At 42.9% G+C, this 22502-nt stretch overlaps 3 protein-coding genes across 6 annotated transcripts; 2 read left to right on the top strand and 1 right to left on the bottom strand.

The window, feature by feature from the left end:
- The first annotated feature begins 29 nt into the window (after positions 1-29).
- On the top strand, positions 30-22428 carry LOC110982216 (uncharacterized). 2 transcript variants are annotated; one of them, XM_087141236.1, is made up of 2 exons: positions 30-1062; positions 19161-22428. In XM_087141236.1, the coding sequence occupies exon 2, from the start codon at positions 19193-19195 to the stop codon at positions 21185-21187; it is 1995 nt and encodes a 664-aa protein (XP_086997362.1). In that variant the 5' UTR covers positions 30-1062; positions 19161-19192; the 3' UTR covers positions 21188-22428. The 2 variants fall into 2 exon arrangements, with proteins under 2 accessions (XP_086997362.1, XP_022096177.2); XM_022240485.2 differs by lacking the exon at positions 30-1062 and adding an exon at positions 18638-18900.
- LOC147798214 (uncharacterized) lies at positions 3056-9635 on the bottom strand. 2 transcript variants are annotated; one of them, XM_087141686.1, is made up of 10 exons: positions 9532-9635; positions 8011-8927; positions 7296-7443; positions 6521-6599; positions 5876-5966; positions 5523-5578; positions 5327-5388; positions 5121-5172; positions 4293-4377; positions 3056-4184 (listed from the first exon to the last, which is right to left on the bottom strand). In XM_087141686.1, the coding sequence occupies exons 2-10, from the start codon at positions 8924-8926 to the stop codon at positions 3964-3966; spliced, it is 1710 nt and encodes a 569-aa protein (XP_086997812.1). In that variant the 5' UTR covers position 8927; positions 9532-9635; the 3' UTR covers positions 3056-3963. The 2 variants fall into 2 exon arrangements, with proteins under 2 accessions (XP_086997812.1, XP_086997811.1); XM_087141685.1 differs by lacking the exon at positions 9532-9635 and having other exon boundaries at positions 8011-9055.
- LOC110984866 (uncharacterized) lies at positions 9815-16564 on the top strand. Of its 2 annotated transcripts, XM_087141707.1 has the most exons (10): positions 9815-9900; positions 10497-11413; positions 11940-12087; positions 12783-12861; positions 13414-13504; positions 13799-13854; positions 13989-14050; positions 14204-14255; positions 15044-15128; positions 15235-16564. In XM_087141707.1, exons 2-10 carry the CDS (start codon positions 10498-10500, stop codon positions 15453-15455), a joined length of 1710 nt encoding a protein of 569 aa, XP_086997833.1. In that variant the 5' UTR covers positions 9815-9900; position 10497; the 3' UTR covers positions 15456-16564. The 2 variants fall into 2 exon arrangements, with proteins under 2 accessions (XP_086997833.1, XP_086997832.1); XM_087141706.1 differs by lacking the exon at positions 9815-9900 and having other exon boundaries at positions 10359-11413; positions 15235-16563.
- Positions 22429-22502: the final 74 nt, after the last annotated feature.

Genomic DNA, 22502 nt, shown 5'->3' with positions numbered 1-22502 from the left:
AAGTCCAAAGCACTGTGTAGCCCCACCACTCTTGTTAGTGAACAGGCAGTAACAATCAAATCCAGAGTGCCTAGACCACAGTTGCAAAATGCTGGTAGGCGCCGCTACGACTTCTCGATTTCGCAAAAACGTGTAAAATCACTTATGAAATCACGTGAAGTATATACAAATACATCAACCTCATGCACGTGAACGTTTTCCACATCGTTCACTTCAATTTCACAGGCTCCGCTCTTTGGAATTAGTTCAACACATGCTCAGAAGAAATCAGAATTTGTTCCATTGCACCGCACGGCCACACTGCAAAAAGAAATTCATTTCACAATAAATAGGAGGACTACTTCATGGTCATCAAAAAAATTCTGAACGCGTACAATTCAGGAATTCCTTCAGGCTGGGATATGCTCAGATGGTGATGAGATTTGTCGGAGCTTTCCTCTGGCTTTGCATTCGTGAATTGGAAGAAAAGTAGAATTCGGTCAGCTGATGGAGTTCTTAAATCACCCGTCAGTATTGTTCACTTTGTAAACTGTGCAAAACTGCGTCAAAAACCTCATTGGGCCGACATTGGCCTGTCTATCCTCGTTTTCCAAGTGTTCTTATATCAATCAAGCAACATTTATATCCATAATGCCGAGAAATTCCAATTCAATACAACAGAATAAATTAACAAATATCAATATAATGAATATTATACACGTCGATAGACTGCGATTGGGGAGAAAAAACAATAAATTCATCGGCAATTATCAAGGCATCTGCCGAAGCCGAGGGATTATATGGAGATACCTTGACAAAAACTATAACAGAACATGTTTAGAACATATATAGCAATGTACTGAGGATTTTTCCAAAAAAATATGCTGCTTTTTTTCTAGGATCAGTGATCCAACAAAGTGGCCAGAAGTCAACGCGTTTGGGTCGTATCCGCATCGAAACCGAGGCTCTCTGTGTTGAGCTTCGTCGCGCGCGCCCGCAGAGTCGACGCAGTGTGCGGTTCGTAAGTGTGACACCACTTCAGTTTAAACCACGCCCACTGCGCAAGATACACGGCCATCGCAGGTACGTTGGTTCGCTGTAAATTGTCATTGTTTTTTCTTTTGATGTCACGTGTCGATTCATTCTGAAAGACTCTTCAACAAAAATTTGCAGCGTGAAAAGTCTGAATTTAACATACCTTTATGTATTTTGTGTCTTAACTCCTTACTTTCAATCGTCTGATCGTATTCAGAATTGAAGCTGACACGTACAGCCTCGTTTTCAAACGCGGAAGTGCGCAGATCGACGCTAAAAGCGTCGTATTGGGATCCCTCTATACTTTTCTTAATTGACCAATTACTAGCTTATACTCATGGTTGTAAATCCTGGGGGTGGGGGTATATATCCCCCACTTTTTGAGGTGGGGGAAGAGCTATTGAATCAACCGCCCCTTGTGGTGAGCCAATTAGAGTGGATGGTGAAGAATTTTTCAGACTTCCACTGAATAAAATGCATTCAGTTTCACTCAAAAAAGGATATTAAAAAGGCATAAATATGTCACTCTGAATACATAACTACAGATGTACATTAATATCATGAACATTGAACTTTATTAGAGTCATATAAAGTCAGCCTCCCCCAACTTTCATGTCATTTCCCCACCAACTTCCATCCCCCAATTTCCAGCACAGATTCGCGCCACCACTTACACTTCAGTTTCAAACGGTTCTAAATTTATTTACGACCTTGTACATTATGTACCACGGAGGCGTATAAGGTCCACTTGCAAAACAAAATTTTCTCCGCGGCGAGATCGTTTTTTTTTTTTTGTAAGTGGACCTTGTACACTTCCGTAATGTACAGTCGCATATTTCGAGTGGTAGGTTAAAGAAGATGGCCCAATTCGACAGCTTTTCGTTTATGATCTGAATGGCAGTTTCCGATAAAAGTTAAAACCACGATGAATGTCGTGTTGAAAATAATAAAACAGCAAAGACATCCCTTATTGTTTTACCAAAAAGTAATCTGGTTTTATTTCCTGTGTTACAGAGTAGAGCAAAGCTACAAAACTTTTATTTCAAGTATGTGCAGAGCTTGGCAAAGTTTTTACAAACAACATTGACAATAGGCCAGATACGTACAGAAGATAAGAGAAAGCGGAAATGTCTGATCTGGTGAAACCATGGAACTATTGGTGAAACAAGAAACAACGTAAACCAGAGCGACTGAATGCTGCGCATTCGATTTTGTGCTATTCTACAAAGCTGATTTGTATGGAAAGGGTGTATATGATATGTATGTCGGCTTAATGTTCCACCAAACAAACCACTTAAATTCAAAGCTCCAGAAACGGTCAGACAATCTGCGATGCATTATGTGAATAACTGATGGACTTAATTCACACGACTAATAAAGTAGACTTAACCGACTGTAAACTTACAGATTGTCTAGTTTATGTGGAAGGAAAGGAGTTTAGTTTGTCGATGAATTAGGTATTTTTGGGTTCGGCTTTGGCCCAGTAAACATACATAGTGCGATGACTCGAAATTTTGTTGTGGTCTAGCTTTTTTGTGTGTTTAAAGTAAATAAAGTGCCCACGTTCTTATAGTTTTCCTTTAGAAAAACAAACTAATCACAATGTTTGAAGCATTTCAAGTTCATGTAATTATCTATTACCATGTAGGTTTCACTTAAAGAGCACCTCAAAGGAGAACACGTTTTCTCTGATTTTATCTGTTCAAATAAATATGGAAGCATCCAAATCGAATGCAGTGTCATTTGTCTCCAAGCTCAACTATAACGAGCTTAACGGTTTTTTTCGGTTCATGCCAAGATGCGAATTCTGAATGTAGATTGCGTCATTCTAAGAAAATGAGGGGAACCCTCGCCCTATGTTCGTAGTAGACAAACCCTACGCATGCCAAATGATGCATGTTGACATTGTTTGGCATGCACAAGGGTTTATCCACTGCGACCTGATTTCTCAGAATGACGCAATCTACATCTTGGCATGAACAGAAAAAAAAGCCCTTTTAAGCTTGTTATAGTTGAGCTCTGAAGACAAATGACACTGCCTTCGATTTGGATGCGTCCATATTTATTTGAATAGATAAAATCAGAGCAAACGTGTTTTCGTTAGAGGTGCACTTTAATTGCGAGTTCCACAACGAGTTTGATCAAGGAACCTTGTTACGAAACATGAAATAATCATAGGAACTTGTCACACCTACATCAACATGATATGCACTGTATCAGACTTATCTTCCGCACATAGATTTGGTTGTGTTACATTCTGTTCGCTTAATTTCAAATTATTAATTCACAATACACAGGAGACCTGTGAAACTCTTCCTTATAGAAATGTGCAAAATGTAGTCATACAGAAATGGGACTTCAAACTTTTATCCAGCTTGGTTAAAATACCATCATGCAGACACTTGGGCGTATTAGCCATGAATGTAGGTCCAAATCCCATACTTACAGCCTTGGCAAGTTACCTCCCCTCAAATGGACAGCATTTTGAATAACATAATAGTTAGTTTTGCCCTGATTTGCAATGTTGCTTCACTGCCAAAGCAACACTGTACAAAAGTCAGCCCCTTCCCCTTATGGTTTTTATTATTATTTTTTTTTGGTGTGTGTTCTTTTTTTGACTGTACAATATTTACACTATTTACAATGATATCTACAATATATACAAAATTTTTACAATTGTCCTAAACCCCAAGGTTTCACCACTAGCTCGATGATAAGGGAACCAGACTGCATGCTTAATGAAAACAGCACACACAAATGTGCAGTCTGGTGACGGGGTAAGCCTCAGCATCAAAGGGTCAGATTGAGTCTATGGCTCACATAGAGTCTATAAGGACCGGGTTTCCGCCGAGTCTGTTGGCCATCACGTCGTCATTGGTCGCGCCTCAGGAAGGCCAGGTTAGATGGGGAAGGAACCCGATCAGTGGAGGTCTGGGATCCATAATCTCATCAGTGCTGGCTGGATGCCTGGGACCAATTCCAACTGCACACCCCGGACACCGCCTCTGGCTCGGGTCCTGCGGCTTCGGCCGTTGCGCCCTGGTCCTCCCCGGCCTGGGACGGCAACTGAACATCCGGGGCTTCCACCAGGTCGGGCATGTTCGCGAACAGCGTCGCATTCAGATTCTCCATGATCCAGAGCTGGGCCTCTCTCACGTTGGAAGGGGTCCCTGCAAACAGTACACCAGATAGGACGTAGAGATCAATTTCTGTACCTCCACGGTGGCACTAGGTTTTCTTGTTGGGATGAAATGAGAATGTTGCAGCTTCAAAAATACCTGTCAATTCCATGTGATGAAACTCCTCGCCAAAGTTGACCCATACTGCCACGTTACTAGCTCGTATTTCCTTGAGACATCGTGCCTGCAAGTGAGAACAGCAGACATTGGAATCAGGCAACACCGTCCTTTTACAAAATAATGTGGCAGCTCAGACCCAGACAATAGTGGAAAAGCAGACTCGAACTCTAACATGCATGAGCCTACGGACTTGAGCACATGAACCGCGCTCCACCTTAGCGTCTGTTGATTGTCTAGGACCATACTAAGACTCAATTCCAATCATGGCCGTAAACCCGGGCGGAGGGGGATATATTTCCCCCCACTCCACTTTTTGAAGGGAGGGATTGGCTACTGAATCCCCCCCACACACACACCTTTTTGTGAGGAGCAAAAAATTTAAAGCGGATTGTGAAGAATTTTTCGCACTTCCCAACAGCTTAAATGTTTTCAATATTAAACAAGAAGAAAAATTTTAAAAAGCCATAAGTATCCTTTGCATACTTATGGATAGTATGGTATCCTTAATGAATAGATGTACATCTATTCATTAACATCACCCCTTATATAGTGTATTTGGTGTCAACCCCCCCCCTGCTTTTCAAATTTCCATGGCTGGGTGGTCAGCCCCCCCCTCCCACTTTCCCCATACCCCATTCCCCCAATTACCTTACTGTGGTTTCCATCGTTCTGCAAACATTTTCGAGTTTGGACCTTCCGAAAAAGCTTCATCGTTGTACAGTTTGTCCTTTCAACAGAAACCATTTTGCCTTTGGATAAATATGATCTGGTCAACATGAGTTTCATGTTCGAAATCCAAAAGCATACCTGTTTTCCCACGATGCGTCCGTGATGCCATGGAAAGTACGAGTATTTAACACTGAAGAAGGGGGAATCGGAGAAAAGATGTCTTATCAATTCAAGATTCTATACTTTTATTACTCGTGTATTTTTTTCACCACTGAAAAACTAAAAACTCGACTTGTTATCGCTGTTTCAGATTTGGTTCGAATCTGAACAATTGACATACATACCTGATAATGTTCTCTGGCGATACGCGGTGTGCTATGTCCATGGGTTGAATTTCTTCCAAACCCTGTTATGTGTGAACAGAGGAACTGAAGAATTGATTTTTTCAAGAAATCATTCGCTAATTATTAGGAAATGAAACAAAAGGAAAATGATTAAGATGGAATACGAAATATAACTGACAGAGTCGTGTATTCTCACCGATTGTACCCGCTGATAGCACAGAGCTCTGGCTGACTTAACACCAGAAGATTTTCCTATGAAATGGAAGGAGAAAATTGAAGAAAATTGCTATTTGGAAATCTCCTCAGATCAAACCAGGGCAGGATTAAATTGACAATTAAACAAAACTGTAAACTATACCATTCTGCAGTCTTGAACTTAAAGAAAGTGTTGAAATCATACACGTGTAACCTTCTCCCCAGATAATTAAATGTGAAAGAATCTTATTAAAATGATTTGAAGAGTCTAAGCGGGAAATTTGGACACACTGATCCGTCATTAATCCCTCGAAAAAAAAATCAGTTGTTCTTCACTTTGTTTAGGTGTTTTACCTTCCAGTTTGAAGAAGTAATGTCGCTCATCCAATCTCCCGTACATAATGACAAGGTTGAAGTCATTCCTCATCGCCTTTACAATGGAGCCCTAAAGTAGGACAAATCCAGAGCCAAACAGAACACAAAATAACTTCGACTGGCTCTAGAATTAAGAAAAGACACTGACGATTCAACACACAAAAGCTAATTCTGGGAAGGTCTGTTTATGTCATACGCCTTTATTTTCTCATCAGGGTGAGCACTTGGGCAGGAAGATCCCCCAAAATTTCACGCAATTAGTCTTTAGAATCCATATTGGAAGAAACCTCCGCAGAATTCTGCAAAATCTGTCATATTCAGTCCATTTTCCCCCAAATATCTGGCCTACAGAAAACGAGTACCCACCTCTTAACAATACATGTGACTCTTATCCGTGTTCTTGGAAAAATTCGGTAACTTTTAATTTTTCAAATATTAACTTCAAAAAAAAGAGAACAGTACATCACTGGAGAGGAGGGCGGTATGCTGTTATTTAACAGCTTGTACTTAAGTTGGTAACATCAGAAATATGTCGGTTTAAGGTGTGTGTCACGTGTAATTGAATCGGTGGCTGAGTTGTTTCATTTTCTCAAGTTCAACACAGTTTGACTTCGAAATTCTTACCTTTTTGCCAATAATTCTGCCAAATGACCCGTTTTTCACCTTGAAAATCAGAACTTCTTTCGTTTCACCCACATCAGATCTGAAGTAAGACACGTCAAGTTAACACTTTGAAAATGAAAAGGTTGTTCTTGCCTATAGTGTTTGTTTTGGTTAGTACCTCATTGGAAATGTGTACTAAAACCTTCAACAGTTGTTGAAACACACTGATTTTAATGGTTTTGCCCAAAATTAATTGATGAAGTACTACAAAGTACGAGCGGTGGGCAAGCTAAGGTTTTCACCTGCAAATCTCTGTTCAGGAAGGTGTTACCCAACTGTGCGAACGAAATAATTCCATAAGTGACATTGAAAATGCCAACGAAAAGCAGACACTGAATTTCCTGCTCCCTCAGACATTTCATATTGGCCATAAACTGCAAAGGTTGAGAGTGGACGTTTTTAACAGAGCTTGTGTTTGTATTAATGGGCTGTAACACGCTTGACTCGCATAACTTGGTCTCTTGTTCCTTGGGAAATCTCGGAATTTGTTTCCCGATTTTAAAATAGTCTTCCACAACTGCGAATAAGAAAGAAAAGGCAGTCGGCTTGTGGTGAAAAAAAAAATGGTCGTGCAGCAAGATCGACCGATAGCACAGCCAACGAGAGATAGCGCACAAAGTGCATGAGAAAACGACGCTGATGAAAGTGTTTTGAGACCTAATGTACAGTCGAGTCAATCTTGCTTCGCAGTCTGGCGTCCTCAAAATGTGGGGAATAATGCAGGTATTGTACTCACATGTCATTTTCTGAAATATCTTTAGGTGAGTTAGTTTCGTCATGTTCGTCTTCCTGTTTGGGTTTGTTCTTGGCGAGACACCACCGCGGAGGTGGGAAAATCACTGTCACCGGCGCCTCTTCTGGGCTTGAACGAACTACCTTGGTCACTGTGGAAATCACCCAGGGGGAGAATGATTCGAAGTAACTCTCGACGATTTGGATCGAGGAAACGGAGCTGCTTCTTATGGGTCACTCAAGTAATAGCCCCTTTAGACTTTGCTAAACCGACAACGAAAAAATTGTAATATAATATAATATAAAAATCAGTGCTCTGGAATATGTGATTGCCGAGCTTTCGGTAAGTGAAAACCTTATTCAGGGCAAGCAAATTCAGTGAAGCAGATTCAGTGAGAACGTTCAGTGAAGCAGATTCAGTGAGAACTGAATCTGCCAGATTCAGTGAGAACTGAATCTGCTTGCCCTGAAGAAGGTACTCAGTTACCGAAAAGCTCAGCAATCACATATTCCAAAGCACTGATTTTATATTATATTCTTGTTAATATTCTGATCACGGTGCTACGTGTTAATATTCTGATCACGGTGCTACGCAGCCCTTCCATGTTTCAACGAAAAAAATATACTTTGTTTTGTGCTGACCTACTACTGCTTGGGGGAAAACTCAGAACTACGAAAATGCTGTAAGTCAGTTTGACGCAGTAACCAAAACAACTCACCTGTTGAGTCTTTCTCACTGTCATCTGGTTCTTGTTGATTTGCTGGGAGCTGGGACGGCTCAACCAGCGCAACTTCCAGGTTGGACTGCTGGTGGCTTTGTTGTGGCCAGTGGATCATCTTCGTCCCAGCGACAATCCAGTTCTTCAATCTGGAAAAAGCTGCCTTGATCTTCCGAGTCATGCCGCCCCACGCGGAGATGACTGCAGAGAGTACGGCTATAACATCTCTGGTGCAGCAGAAACCGACGCCGGCGCAGAGCACTTGGATGATCAATGACGGCCGGCTCGGCAGCATTACACGGATAGATGGTCGGTCTGATGTCGAGGGTGGAGCTGTGTTTGGTGGGCGTGGTGAGTCCAGGTCAACAGCCTCCTGGTGGGCTGGTATAACCGTCAGCAGGCCGATTGTTGGCACGACGGTGCCACTAGGGCCCTGTGGTGGCCCCATCTGCTCCACCAGACAGCCAGAGGTGTCGTTGAATTGAGTCGGTGGCACGCTGCAGACCGAGTTGAATTGCATAGGATTCGCTGCCGTTGGTGTGGGCATCGTTATAGGCCTAAAAAGGTGTGGCCGCAGGCGGTCATGTTGGCCGTAGAGTGGACCCGTCAGCACTGCTGGACAACTGGTCTTATTGGATTCGACCGGTGGTACATCGTAGAGAGAAAGAACTCCACAAGTTGGCATCCATTGATTTGGTACCGCTGGTCTGGACGTTCTGTCGAGTTCGAAGAGGGGTGGCCGCGAGGCGTAGCGGCCATACATTGGACCCACCAGCTTTGCTGGACAGCTGTGGGTCTTGTTGGATTCAGACGGTGGCGCATCGTAGGTAAAGTAGGATCCATACGTTGGCCTCCATAGATTAGGTGCCATTGTTTTGGGCACCGTTTCGGGCTCAAAGAGAGGCCCTGTCAACATGCTGAAAGTCAAAAGCAAAAGCCACTTCTGTGGTTGGTCAAACATGTCAAATAAAGTATGTACTCACTATGAAACTCAGGTAAATCGCAGTCCGAGGAACTCAGACAAACTGTCATCAAGAGAGGCAAATTTTGTTCTGAGCCACCGTTGATAACAACACAAAACCATAATGCATCGAGTAACTTGGATATGGCTGTATGATAGTTACGTCACAAAGGTACACGAGCGCATGCGTTCTGCAGCTTCTTAAAAAAATGGATTCGACTGAACTAATAATCTGTGTAGAAAAAAAAGCTAATTGACACAATACCTAACTTGACTTGAATTACACAGACATGGGCCCCAATCGCTCAAGATCTCCACACTCATTTCAAGGAGTCTGTATTTGTAGCAATACAGATTGGCTGCGTATTTTTGTTTGAAATCGTTGTTGAACCTTTTCAGCAACAGTGCATGGTCAACGTGGAACAGTTTGACCGAGGCCATGGTCATTTATCAAATTGAATTAACTCACGAGATCAGTCGCAGATATTAGTACACGCTCAGTTTGTGTGTTGAAAACTTCACACTTTTTGCAAACCAACGATGCTTCGAATTTCACTTACCGAAAAAGACGGATTTAGTAGACTCGACGTGTGAAAGAAATTTTAAAACAGATGTACGTGCGTGCAAATGTGATACGCACATTTTGAATATGACGCGCGGATGCGCGGGTAAAGCTTGCGCATGCGTTCATGCACTTTAACACGCGCCTCAATAATACCTCATGAAATTTTTGCTACTCAAACATTCATTATTTATATAATGGGAGACTTTGAGACGCTTTAGACTTTGAGACGCGTGTTAAACACATACGCAAGCTTTACCCGCGCATCTGCGCGTCATATTCAAAATGTGCGTATCACATTTGCACGCACGTACATCTGTTTAAAAACTTCTTTCACACGTCGAGTCTATTAAATCCGTCTTTTTCGGTAAGTGAAATTCGAAGCATAGTTGGTTTGCAAAAAGTGTGAAGTTTTCAACACACAAACTGAGCGTGTACTAATATCTGCGACTGATCTCGTGAGTTAATTCACTGACCATGGCCTCGGTCAAACTGTTCCACGTTGACCATGCACTGTTGCTGAAAAGGTTCAACAACGATTTCAAACAAAAATACGCAGCCAATCTGTATTGCTACAAATACAGACTCCTTGAAATGAGTGTGGAGATCTTGAGCGATTGGGGCCCATGTCTGTGTAATTCAAGACAAGTTAGGTATTGTGTCAATTAGCTTTTTTTTTCTACACAGATTATTAGTTCAGTCGAATCCATTTTTTTAAGAAGCTGCAGAACGCATGCGCTCGTGTACCTTTGTGACGTAACTATCATACAGCCATATCCAAGTTACTCGATGCATTATGGTTTTGTGTTGTTATCAACAGTGGCTCAGAACAAAATTTGCCTCTCTTGATGACAGTTTGTCTGAGTTCCTCGGACTGCGATTTACCTGAGTTTCATAGTGAGTACATACTTTATTTGACATGTTTGACCAACCACAGAAGTGGCTTTTGCTTTTGACTTTCAGCATGTTGACAGGGCCTCTCTTTGAGCCCGAAACGGTGCCCCAAACAATGGCACCTAATCTATGGAGGCCAACGTATGGATCCTACTTTACCTACGATGTGCCACCGTCTGAATCCAACAAGACCCACAGCTGTCCAGCAAAGCTGGTGGGTCCAATGTATGGCCGCTACGCCTCGCGGCCACCCCTCTTCGAACTCGACAGAACGTCCAGACCAGCGGTACCAAATCAATGGATGCCAACTTGTGGAGTTCACTCTCTCTACGATGTACCACTGGTCGAATCTAATAAGACCAGTTGTCCAGCAGTGCTGACGGGTCCACTCTACGGCCAACATGACAGCCTGCGGCCACACCTTTTTAGGCCTATTACGATGCCCACACCAACGGCAGCGAATCCTATGCAATTCAACTCGGTCTGCAGCGTGCCACCGACTCAATTCAACGACACCCCTGGCTGTCTGGTGGAGCAGATGGGGCCACCACACGGCCCTAGTGGCACCGTCGTGCCAACAATCGGCCTGCTGACGGTTATACCAGCCCACCAGGAGGCTGTCGACCTGGTCTCACTACGCCCACCAAACACAGCTCCACCCTCGACATCAGACCGACCACCTATCCGTGTAATGCTGCCGAGCCGGCCGTCATTGATCATCCAAGTGCTCTGCGCCGGCGTCGGTTTCTGCTGCACCAGAGATGTTATAGCCGTACTCTCTGCAGTCATCTCCGCGTGGGGCGGCATGACTCGGAAGATCAAGGCAGCTTTTTCCCGCCTGAAAAACTGGATTGTCGCTGGGACGAAGATGATCCACTGGCCACAACAAAGCCACCAGCAGTCCAACCTGGAGGTTGAGCTGGTTGAGCTGTCCCAGCTCCCAGCAAATCAACAAGAACCAGATGATAGTGAGAAAGACTCAACAGGTGAGTTGTTTTGGTTGCTGCGTCAAACTGACTTACAGCATTTTCGTAGTTCTGAGTTTTCCCCCAAGCAGTAGTAGGTCAGCACAAAACAAAGTATATTTTTTTCGTTGAAACATGGAAGGGCTGCGTAGCACCGTGATCAGAATATTAACACGTAGCACCGTGATCAGAATATTAACAAGAATATAATATAAAATCAGTGCTCTGGAATATGTGATTGCTGAGCTTTCGGTAACTGAGTACCTTCTTCAGGGCAAGCAGATTCAGTTCTCACTGAATCTGCTTCACTGAACGTTCTCACTGAATCTGCTTGCCCTGAATAAGGTTTTCAGTTACCGAAAGCTCGGCAATCACATATTCCAGAGCACTGATTTGATATTATATTATATTACAATTTTTTCGTTGTCGGTTTAGCAAAGTCTAAAGGGGCTATTACTTGAGTGACCCATAAGAAGCAGCCCTGTTTCCTCAATCCAAATCGTCGAGAGTTACTTCGAATCATTCTCCCCCTGGGTGATTTCCACAGTGACCAAGGTAGTTCGTTCAAGCCCAGTAGAGGCGCCGGTGACAGTGATTTTCCCACCTCCGCGGTGGTGTCTCGCCAAGAACAAACCCAAACAGGAAGACGAACATGACGAAACTAACTCACCTGAAGATATTTCAGAAAATGACATGTGAGTGCAATACCTGCATTATTCCCCACATTTTGAGGAAGCCACACTGCGAAGCAAGATTGACTCGACTGTACATTAGAACTTAAAACACTTTCATCAGCGTCGTTTTCTCATGCACTTTGTGCGCTATCTCTCGTTGGCTGTGCTATCGGTCGATCTTGCTGCACGACCATTTTTTTTCACCACCAGCCGATGGCCTTTTCTTTCTTATTCGCAGTTGTGGAAGACTATTTTAAACTCGGGAAACAAAGTCCGAGATTTCCCAAGGAACAAGAGACCAAGTTATGCGAGTCAAGCGTGTTACAGGCCATTAATACAAACACAAGCTCTGTTAAAAACGTCCTCTTTCAACCTTTGCAGTTTATGGCCAATATGAAATGTCTGAGGGAGCAGGAAATTCAGTGTCTGCTTTTCATTGGCATTTTTCAATGTCACTTATGGAATTATTTCGTTCGCACAGTTGGGTAACACCTTTCTGAACAGAGATTTGCAGGTGAAAACCTTAGCTTGCCTACCGCCCGTACTTTGTAGTACTTCATTAATTAATTTTGGGCAAAGCCGTTAAAATCAGTGTGTTTCAACAACTGTTGAAGCTTGTAGTAAACATGTCCAATCAGGTACTAACCAAAACAAACACTATAGGCAAGAACAACCTTTCCATTTTCAAAGTGTTAACTTGACGTGTCTTACTTCAGATCTGATGTAGGCGAAACGAAAGAAATTCTGATTTTCAAGGTGAAAAACGGGTCATTTGGCAGAATTATTGGCAAAAAGGTAAGAATTTCAAAGTCAAACTGTGTTGACCTTGAGAAAATGAAAAAACTCAGCCACCGATTCAATTACACGTGACACACACCTTAAACCGACATATTTCTGATGTTACCAACTTAAGTACAAGCTGTTATATAAAAGCATACCGCCCTCCTCTCCAGTGATGTACTGTTCTGTTTTTGAAGTTAATATTTGAAAAAATTAAAAGTTACCGAATTTTTCCAATGACACGGATAAGAGTCACATGTATTGTTAAGAGGTGGGTACTCGTTTTCTGTAGGCCAGATATTTGGGGGAAAATGGACTGAATATGACAGATTTTGCAGAATTCTGCGGAGGTTTCTTCCAATATGGATTCTAAAGACTAATTGCGTGAAATTTTGGGGGATTTTCCCGCCCAAGTGCTCACCCTGGTGAGAAAATAAAGGCGTATGACAGAAACAGACCTTCCCAGAATTAGCTTTTGTGTGTTGAATCGTCAGTGTCTTTTCTTAATTCTAGAGCCAGTCGAAGTTATTTTGTGTTCTGTTTGGCTCTGGATTTGTCCTACTTTAGGGCTCCATTGTAAAGGCGATGAGGAATGACTTCAACCTTGTCATTATGTACGGGAGATTGGATGAGCGACATTACTTCTTCAAACTGGAAGGTAAAACACCTAAACAAAGTGAAGAACAACTGATTTTTTTCGAGGGATTAATGACGGATCAGTGTGTCCAAATTTCCCGCTTAGACTCTTCAAATCATTTTAATAAGATTCTTTCACATTTAATTATCTGGGGAGAAGGTTACACGTGTTTGATTTCAACACTTTTTTAAGTTCAAGACTGCAGAGTGGTATAGTTTACAGTTTTGTTAAATTGTCAATTTAATCCTGCCCTGGTTTGATCTGAGGAGATTTCCAAAAAGCAATTTTCTTCAATTTTCTCCTTCCATTTAATAGGAAAATCTTCTGGTGTTAAGTCAGCCAGAGCTCTGTGCTATCAGCGGGTACAATCGGTGAGAATACACGACTCTGTCAGTTATATTTCGTATACCATCTTAATCATTTTCCTTTTGTTTCATTTCCTAATAATTAGCGAATAGTTTCTTGAAAAAATCAATTCTTCAGTTCCTCTGTTCACACATAACAGGGTTTGGAAGAAATTCAACCCATGGACATAGCACACCGCGTATCGCCAGAGAACATTATCAGGTATGTATGTCACTTGTTTAGATTCAAACCAAATCTGAAACAGCGATATCAAGTCGAGTTTTTAGTTTTTCCGTGGTGAAAAAATACACGAGTAATAAAAGTATAGAATCTTGAATTAATAAGACATCTTTTCTCCGATTTCCCCTTCTTCAGTGTTAAATACTCGTACTTTCCATGGCATCACGGACGCATCGTGGGAAAACAGGTATGCTTTTGGATTTCGAACATGAAACTCATGTTGACCAGATCATATTTATCCAAAGGCAAAATGGTTTCTGTTGAAAGGACAAACTGTACAACGATGAAGCTTTTTCGGAAGGTCCAAACTCGAAAATGTTTGCAGAACGATGGAAAGCACAGTAAGGTATAGCCCCACTGATAGGAATCAGTGGCGTAAATTTGCACCAGAAATTGGGGGAATGGGGTATGGGGAAAGTGGGAGGGGGGGCTGACCACCCAGCCATGGAAATTTGAAAAGCAGGGGGGGGGGTTGACACCAAATACACTATATAAGGGGTGATGTTAATGAATAGATGTACATCTATTCATTAAGGATACCATACTATCCATAAGTATGCAAAGGATACTTATGGCTTTTTAAAATTTTTCTTCTTGTTTCAGTAATATTGAAAACATTTAAGCTGTTGGGAAGTGCGAAAAATTCTTCACAATCCGCTTTAAATTTTTTGCTTCTCACAAAAAGGTGTGTGTGTGGGGGGGATTCAGTAGCCAATCCTCCCGTCAAAAAGTGGGGTGGGGGGAAATATATCCCCCTCCCCCGGGTTTACGGCCATGATTGGAATTGAGTCTTAGTATGGTCCTAGACAATCAACAGACGCTAAGGTGGAGCGCGGTTCATGTGCTCAAGTCCGTAGACTCATGCATGTTAGAGTTCGAGTCTGCTTTTCCACTATTGTCTGGGTCTGAGCTGCCACATTATTTTGTAAAAGGACGATGTTGCCTGATTCCAATGTCTGCTGTTCTCACTTGCAGGCACGATGTCTCAAGGAAATACGAGCCAGTAACGTGGCAGTATGGGTCAACTTTGGCGAGGAGTTTCATCACATGGAACTGACAGGTATTTGAAGCTGCAACATTCTCATTTCAGCCCAACAAGAAAACCTAGTGCCACCGTGGAGATAGAGAAGTTGATCTCTACGTCCTATCTGGTGTACTGTTTGCAGGGACCCCTTCCAACGTGAGAAAGGCCCAGCTCTGGATCATGGAGAATCTGAATGCGACGCTGTTCGCGAACATGCCCGACCTGGTGGAAGCCCCGGATGTTCAGTTGCCGTCCCAGGCCGGGGAGGACCAGGGCGCAACGGCCGAAGCCGCAGGACCCGAGCCAGAGGCGGTGTGCGGGGTGTGCAGTTGGAATTGGGCCCAGGCATCCAGCCAGCACTGATGAGATTATGGATCCCAGACCTCCACTGATCGGGTTCCTTCCCCATCTAACCTGGCCTTCCTGAGGCGCGACCAATGACGACGTGATGGCCAACAGACTCGGCGGAAACCCGGTCCTTATAGACTCTCTGTGAGCCATAGACTCAATCTGACCCTTAGATGCTGAGGCTTACCCCGTCACCAGACTGCACATCTGTGCGTGCTGTTTTCATTAAGCATGCAGTCTGGTTCCCTTATCATCGAGCTAGCGGTGAAACCCTGGGGTTAAGGACAATTGTAAAAAAATTGTATATATTGTAGATATCATTGTAAATAGTGTAAATATTGTACAGTCAAAAAAAGAACACGCACCAAAAAAAAATAAATAAATAAATAAAAACCATAAGGGGAAGGGGCTGACTTTTGTACAGTGTTGCTTTGACAGTGGAGCAACATTGCAAATCAGGGCAAAACTAACCATTATGTTATTCGAAATGCTGTCCATTTGAGGGGAGGTAACTTGCCAAGGCTGTCAGTATGGGATTTGGACCTACATTCATGGCTAAACTTACTGCCTCACTGTCTGAAGATAAAGCCCCAAAATTTCTTGCCACAAAGTCCTTGATCCAGAGTTTATCGGGCAGCTAAAACAACATTGGAAAACTAAGGAATGACAATCTGTAGGCCTATAGTAAACATGTCAAGCAGTATTATTCTGACGGAAAATTTCACTCTAATTCCAGTAAAATTTGACCCACAATATGGGACAAATACGCCCAAGTGTCTGTATGATGGTATTTTAACCAAGCTGGATAAAAGTTTGAAGTCCCATTTCTGTATGACTAAATTTTGCACATTTCTATAAGGAAGAGTTTCACAGGTCTCCTGTGTATTGTGAATTAATAACTTTGAAATTAAGCCAACAGAATGTAACGCAACCAAATCTATGTGCGGAAGATAAGTCTGATACAGTGCATATCATGTTGATGTAGGTGTGACAAGTACCTGTGATTATTTTATGTTTCGTAACAAGGTTCCTTGATCAATCTCCTTTTGGAACTCGCAATTAAAGAGCACCTCTAACGGAAACACGTTTGCTCTGATTTTATCTGTTCAAATAAATATGGAAGCGTCCAAATCGAATGCAATGTCATTTGTCTTCAGAGCTCAACTATAACAAGCTTGAAAGGTCTTTTTTCTGTTCATGCCAAGATGTAGATTGCGTCATTCTGAGAAATCAGATCGCAGTGGATAAACCCTTGTGCATGCCAAACAATGTCAACCTGCATCATTTGGCATGTGTAGGGTTTGTCTACTACGAACATAGGGCGAGGGTTCCCCTCATTTTCTTAGAATGACGCAATCTACATTAAGAATTCGCATCTTGGCATGAACCGAAAAAACCCGTGAAGTTTGTTATAGTTGAGCTTGGAGACAAATGACACTGCATTCAATTTGGATGCTTCCATATTTATTTGAACAGATAAAATCAGAGAAAACGTGTTCTCCTTTGAGGTGCTCTTTAAGTGAAACCCGCATGGCAATGGATAAATACGTGTACTTGAAATGCTTTAAACATTGTGATTAGTTTGTATTTCTAAAGGAAAACTATAAGAACGTGGGCACTTTATTTACTTTAAACACACAAAAAAGCTAGACCACAACAAAATTTCGAGTCATCGCACTATGTATGTTTACTAGGCCAAAGCTGAACCTAAAAATACCTGTGCGAGTGGTCTGGTTAATCCAGGTCCCAATTCATCGACAAACTAAACTCCTTCCCTTCCACATAAACTAGACAATCTGTAAGTTTACAGTCGGTTAATTGAAAGTCTACTTTATTAGTCGTGTGAATTAAGTCAACCAGTTATTCACATAATGCATCGCAGATTGTCTGACCGTTTCTGGAGCTTTGAATTTAAGTGGTTTGTTTGGTGGAACATTAAGCCGACATACATATCATGTACACCCTTTCCATACAAATCAGCTCTGTAGAATTGCGCAAAATCGAACAAGCAGTATTCAGTCGCTCTGGTTTACGTTGTTTCTTGTTTCACCAATAGTTCCATGGTTTCACCAGATTAGACATTTCCGCTTTCTCTTATCTCCTGTACGTATCTGGCCTATTGTCAATGTTGTTTGTAAAAACTTTGCCAAGCTCTGCACATACTTGAAATAAAAGTTTTTAATGAAAGTTTTGTAGCTTTGCTCTACTCTGTAACACAAGAAATAAAACCAGATTACTTTTTGGTAAAACAACAAGGGATGTCTTTGCTGTTTTATTATTTTCAACACGACACACATCGTGGTTTTAACTTTTATCGGAAACTGCCATTCAGATCATAAACGAAAAGCTGTCGAATTGGGATATCATCCTTAATCTAACACTCGAAATATGCGTCTGTACATTACGGAAGTGTATAAGGGAGAGGCAGTATCTCGATTTTTTTTTTTTTTTGCAAGTGGACCTTATACGCCTCCGTAGTACATAATGTACAAGGTCGTAAATAAATTTAGAACCGTTTGAAACTAAAGTGTAAGCGTTGGCGCGATTCTGTGCTGGAAATTGGGGGATGGAAGTTGGTGGGGGAATGACATAAAGTTTGAAAAGCTGGGGGAGGCTGACTTTATATGACTCTAATAAAGTTCGATGTTCATGATATTAATGTACATCTGTAGTTATGTATTCAGAGTGACATATTTAACAGCCTGTGTGAGCAGTACTTTTAAAGAAACCTTTTTTTGCATACACAAAGAACAGAATATTAGCTGTTCCCTTTTCCCTATTTGGTGCAAAATTTCCTGTGCTGGGACTCTCAAACTCATTTATAAGCCACAACAATTAAAACAGCCATACGTATGCAAATTATTTCCAAAATTACACAAGCACGTTTGGTTATCAGAGTAAAAAATGAGCTACCGAGCGACTGAGAAGAGAGTTTCTCCACTCCACTATCAATTCCCCTAACGACACCAAAATGATATGCAGAGCTGTGAATGAGTGAACAACATGGAAACCCAACACAACTAAATTCCAATCTGAGGAAGGATGGAGGAGCTGTCAAGCAGATAAGAAAGGAAGCAAGAACCCCCTTCCTTTGTTTACGCCCTCTTCAGTAACCCCCCCCCCCTTTAGTACGACGACCTCGCCGTCCCAGCCCACGGAAATCTCCAAAAATTCCCCTTCCATGGCCCTGCTTCCATAGTACTTGTTTGAATAAACTAACTGCAGCAGTTATCGCGGTTGCTGATACACTCTTGACATTGGCTTTTATGCTTTCGCAAACTTCACGAGGGGCTGGTTAAAGATCACATGATCTATTCAGCCTAAAAATGAGACTAGGAAAGTCCCGTCTGCTACCTTTTTGTGGCACCGCAGGCAAGCATTTGGCAACATTACTCTGTAAGACCAGACTGTTACTTTCATGTCGTAGACGTTCTATCGAAACTCTCTTCTCAGTCGCTCGGTAAGCTCATTTTTCACTCTGATAACCAAACGTTCTTGTATAATCTTGGAAATAATTTGCATACGTATAGCTGTTTTAATTGTTGTGGCTTATAAATGAGCTTGAGAGTCCAGCACAGGAAATTTTGCACCAAATAAGGAAAAGAACCCGCTAATATTATGCTCTTTGTGTATGCAAAAAAAAAGTTTCTTTGAAAGTACTGCTCACTCAGGCTGTGGTTGTATGAGTCATATTTCTTTCACCCCTTTTGTTCGATTCAGGAACAAGTTGGTGATAGGGATAAGCAGACCTTATGATGGCATTCAGTGTCTCAGCTGAGTCGGTGTTGGCCAAGATCCGAGAGTGTTCCATGTGCAGTCACAGTTCCAGGCAACCAAAAGTTCTCAACTGTTTACATAGTTTCTGCCTGGGATGCTTATTGGAACTCAGGCAGCGCCAAGATCCACGAATAGGCAATCTCATCTGTCGAACGTGCGGGCGAGAAACCGAGGCAGCCGACGAGGACGAGGTCAGAGATTTACCCGATGATCTCATATTGCGTGCCCTGGATGGATTCTCGCTACAGGATCGGCCCCTGCCAGGAGAAGGGTTTACGTGTCAAGCCTGCGATGAGAGGATCCAGGCCGTCTCGAAATGTATGGACTGTGATCATTTCCTCTGTCAGGAATGTCAAAGAGCACACGAACGCCTGTCCGTGATGAAGAACCACAAAATCTATACGCTGGCTCAAATTCGAGCTGGACAGGCCAACGCCGACAGCATGAAGCTGACAGACGCGCCAAAATGTGGGAAGCATCCGGAGCAAGGCCTCCGCTTCTACTGCGACACATGCGGACATCTGGTCTGTAAAATCTGCTCTGACTTACATCACGAAGGGCATCCTCTAATTGGACTACCCGAGGCCTTGGACAAGTGCAAGAGAGAGATAGCAGAATTAGGTGTGAAAGTTAAAGAGAACATGGCAGAATTAATGAGCATGGCCACAGGTGAGACGTTGAAGTCCCACAAGACACTGGACACCATGTTTGATGCTACCAAAACTAAAATCTCGGAGAGGGCCGACAAGGAGGTTGCCAAGATCAGGGAGGAGGAGCAGGCACTCAAGCAAGAGGCGGAGAGGATTTACGCAGACAGAGTCAAGACTTTTGAGAGAACAACAGCCACGTGCGGAAAGGAAGTGAGCGATGCTGGGCACAAGCTGGACGAGGTGGATAAGCTCATGTCTCAGATGAGTTGCCACGCAGTTCTGCATCTCAGACAGAGGTTCTTGATCCAACTGCAGGATCTTTTGCTCGAGCTGAGAGTGGTGATCGGGAAGCAGTCGGAGACAGCGTCCAGCAGGTTGTCTTTCTTGGACTTTCAGCCGTGCGACTTGGAAGAGACCCCCCTCGGGAGACTGCTAGACGGACCAATGGTCAAGCCAAGGCTTAAAACTAGAGCCAAATCTGAGAGCTACGCGAAATTCGTGGCCACGGAAGACGGGAAGTGGGACCTCCAGACAAAAATACAGAAATTTGGACCGACACAGACGGGCTTCAGATGGGCCTGCGATGTTGCCGTGTTCTCCGATAATGGGATAGTCGTGGCTGACAATGCTCACAAAAGGTTGATTCAAATACCAGTGGCCAACTCTGAGTCGTTGGTGGTCCCGCAGCAACTGCCCATCAGCTGTTCCAATCCAGTCTGCGTCGAAGTCCACCGAGAGGACATTCTGCTTGCTCTGGATGGTTCCACTGTGAAGATGTTCGACAGGAAACGCATGTACCAGCTCGTCCATCAATTCACACCCGGTCGGATGCCAAACAGCAAACCGATGAGCCTTGCCGTGGACGACGATAACCTGATAGCAGTGGGTTACGAGAAGGTCGCAGAGATCTCCCTCCACAACCCCGACGGGTCCCTGGTCAGGCGAGTTCCCGCAGTTATGACCGCTGAGCATATCACGATCGGCAGGCAGCGGCTCATCTACACCAACTGGGACAAGAAGAAGCTGGTGGCGGCGGACTACCACGGCAACCGCCTCTTTTCCGTGGACACCGTCCACACTTTCATGATGGGTAACTGGGGGCCCACTGGGGTGTGCTGCGGAAGAGACGGCGGCATCTACGTGGCCGTGTGCGGGTTGGGCTCGTCCTGCGGAGAGGTCCACCATTACAGCCCGCAAGGCAAGCATGTCGGATGCGTGGTTGAGGGCTGCGGATCACCCCGCGGCATTGCATTTGCTGCAAAAGGTGATAACCTGATCGTGGCCGCGGGAGATTCAGTGCAAATCTTTCACTGCATATAGTAGTTCTTTAAACAGATGGATTTCCCGGAATATATCACTTTAAGATGGCAGACCGTGTTCGCCAGTTTGAGGGCGTAAAAGATACGACAGCCTCTATCTTCTGCACACTTCGGACGGTTTCAACAGTTTATATACGACTATACGAATCTGTAGTTAACTGCTCTCAGATTAAGGAGTTGCCTCTCTAGATTTTTATTCGTGCGTCGTTTTGTGAAGGCTTCATAAAAGGTCTATGAGCCATTTCTGTATTCCAAAAAAGGCAAGGTCTTTCGGGAACTAAGCGTGCGTGTGAGGCAGCCTGCACTGATTGGGCCATTGATAATGAAGATCGATGGATAGGGCATGGGGATAATTGAGCGCGCGTGCTGCAGCTAGCTGTTCCCGAATGACCTTCGACGCGCTTCAGTTTGGGCATGCGCTGTTGGAATACCGAACTTGCTCACTGTCAAGATTTATCTATCTGCAAAGGCTATGTTAATACGCATATTCTATACACACAGTGCTTCTCATTAGATTTTTTTGTATGAAAAACTAGAGCTAAGAAACGTTTTTTTCTTATTGTGGCTATCAAAACTTCACAAAATGTGATTAACCTGTGGCGATAAGCACTTTCCGAATTGTTAAGCAAGTGCTTTAAATATTAGGTTAGGCATACAAGTGTGCAGTTTTTACCATACCAATTACCGGTACTGAAGTTTATGATTGTGCTTTAAGCTGAAAACAAACAAAACAAAAGAAAAATAGGTAAATGGTCCTTTCGATGAAGCTTACTTTAGACACAGTTCAAGTGCAGTTTTATACTCTTCTTTAACATTTGGAAATTATTGGGTGTTAAGTGAACTGAGAAGTGTACTTACTCAAAGATAACAAAATTTGGGACAGCAAATTTTCGAAAGAGCATTTAATGCAATTTTGAGGTTTTATTCCTTGGGTTCCACGGTTTTGCTCCTGAATATGGAACTTTTGTTTTGCATAAAAACCAGAAAGGCGCTAACATACCGTTTTAAAATTAGAAAACAAACTTGGAAGATAGATTGACTGAAAGACCATGTTGCATTTTCAAGGGCAGTGTAGAAAAAATTGCATCGTATGGACCTTTGATAAAAAGTTATTCTGTGTATCATGCTGTGTAATTATAAAGGCAAAAAACCGAAAAGTAACCCTTTCAGTAATCTCTTCACGGGCTTAATTAATTAAATTTTAACAGTACAAAAAATCTACATATAAGTGCTGATCACAAAATGATGAATCAATAAATTAGTAATGATAAAGTAACTATGATGCCTGCAAGAACATCATTATTTTGTTGGTATTC

Source organism: Acanthaster planci, linkage group LG09 (assembly GCF_054643075.1).
Source record: "Acanthaster planci isolate LZ-2023a linkage group LG09, COTS_SCS, whole genome shotgun sequence".
In the NCBI taxonomy this organism is placed as follows: domain Eukaryota; kingdom Metazoa; phylum Echinodermata; class Asteroidea; order Valvatida; family Acanthasteridae; genus Acanthaster; species Acanthaster planci.
The sequence above is the reverse complement of the archived record's forward strand: the minus strand, read 5'-3'. Positions and strand labels throughout refer to the sequence as shown.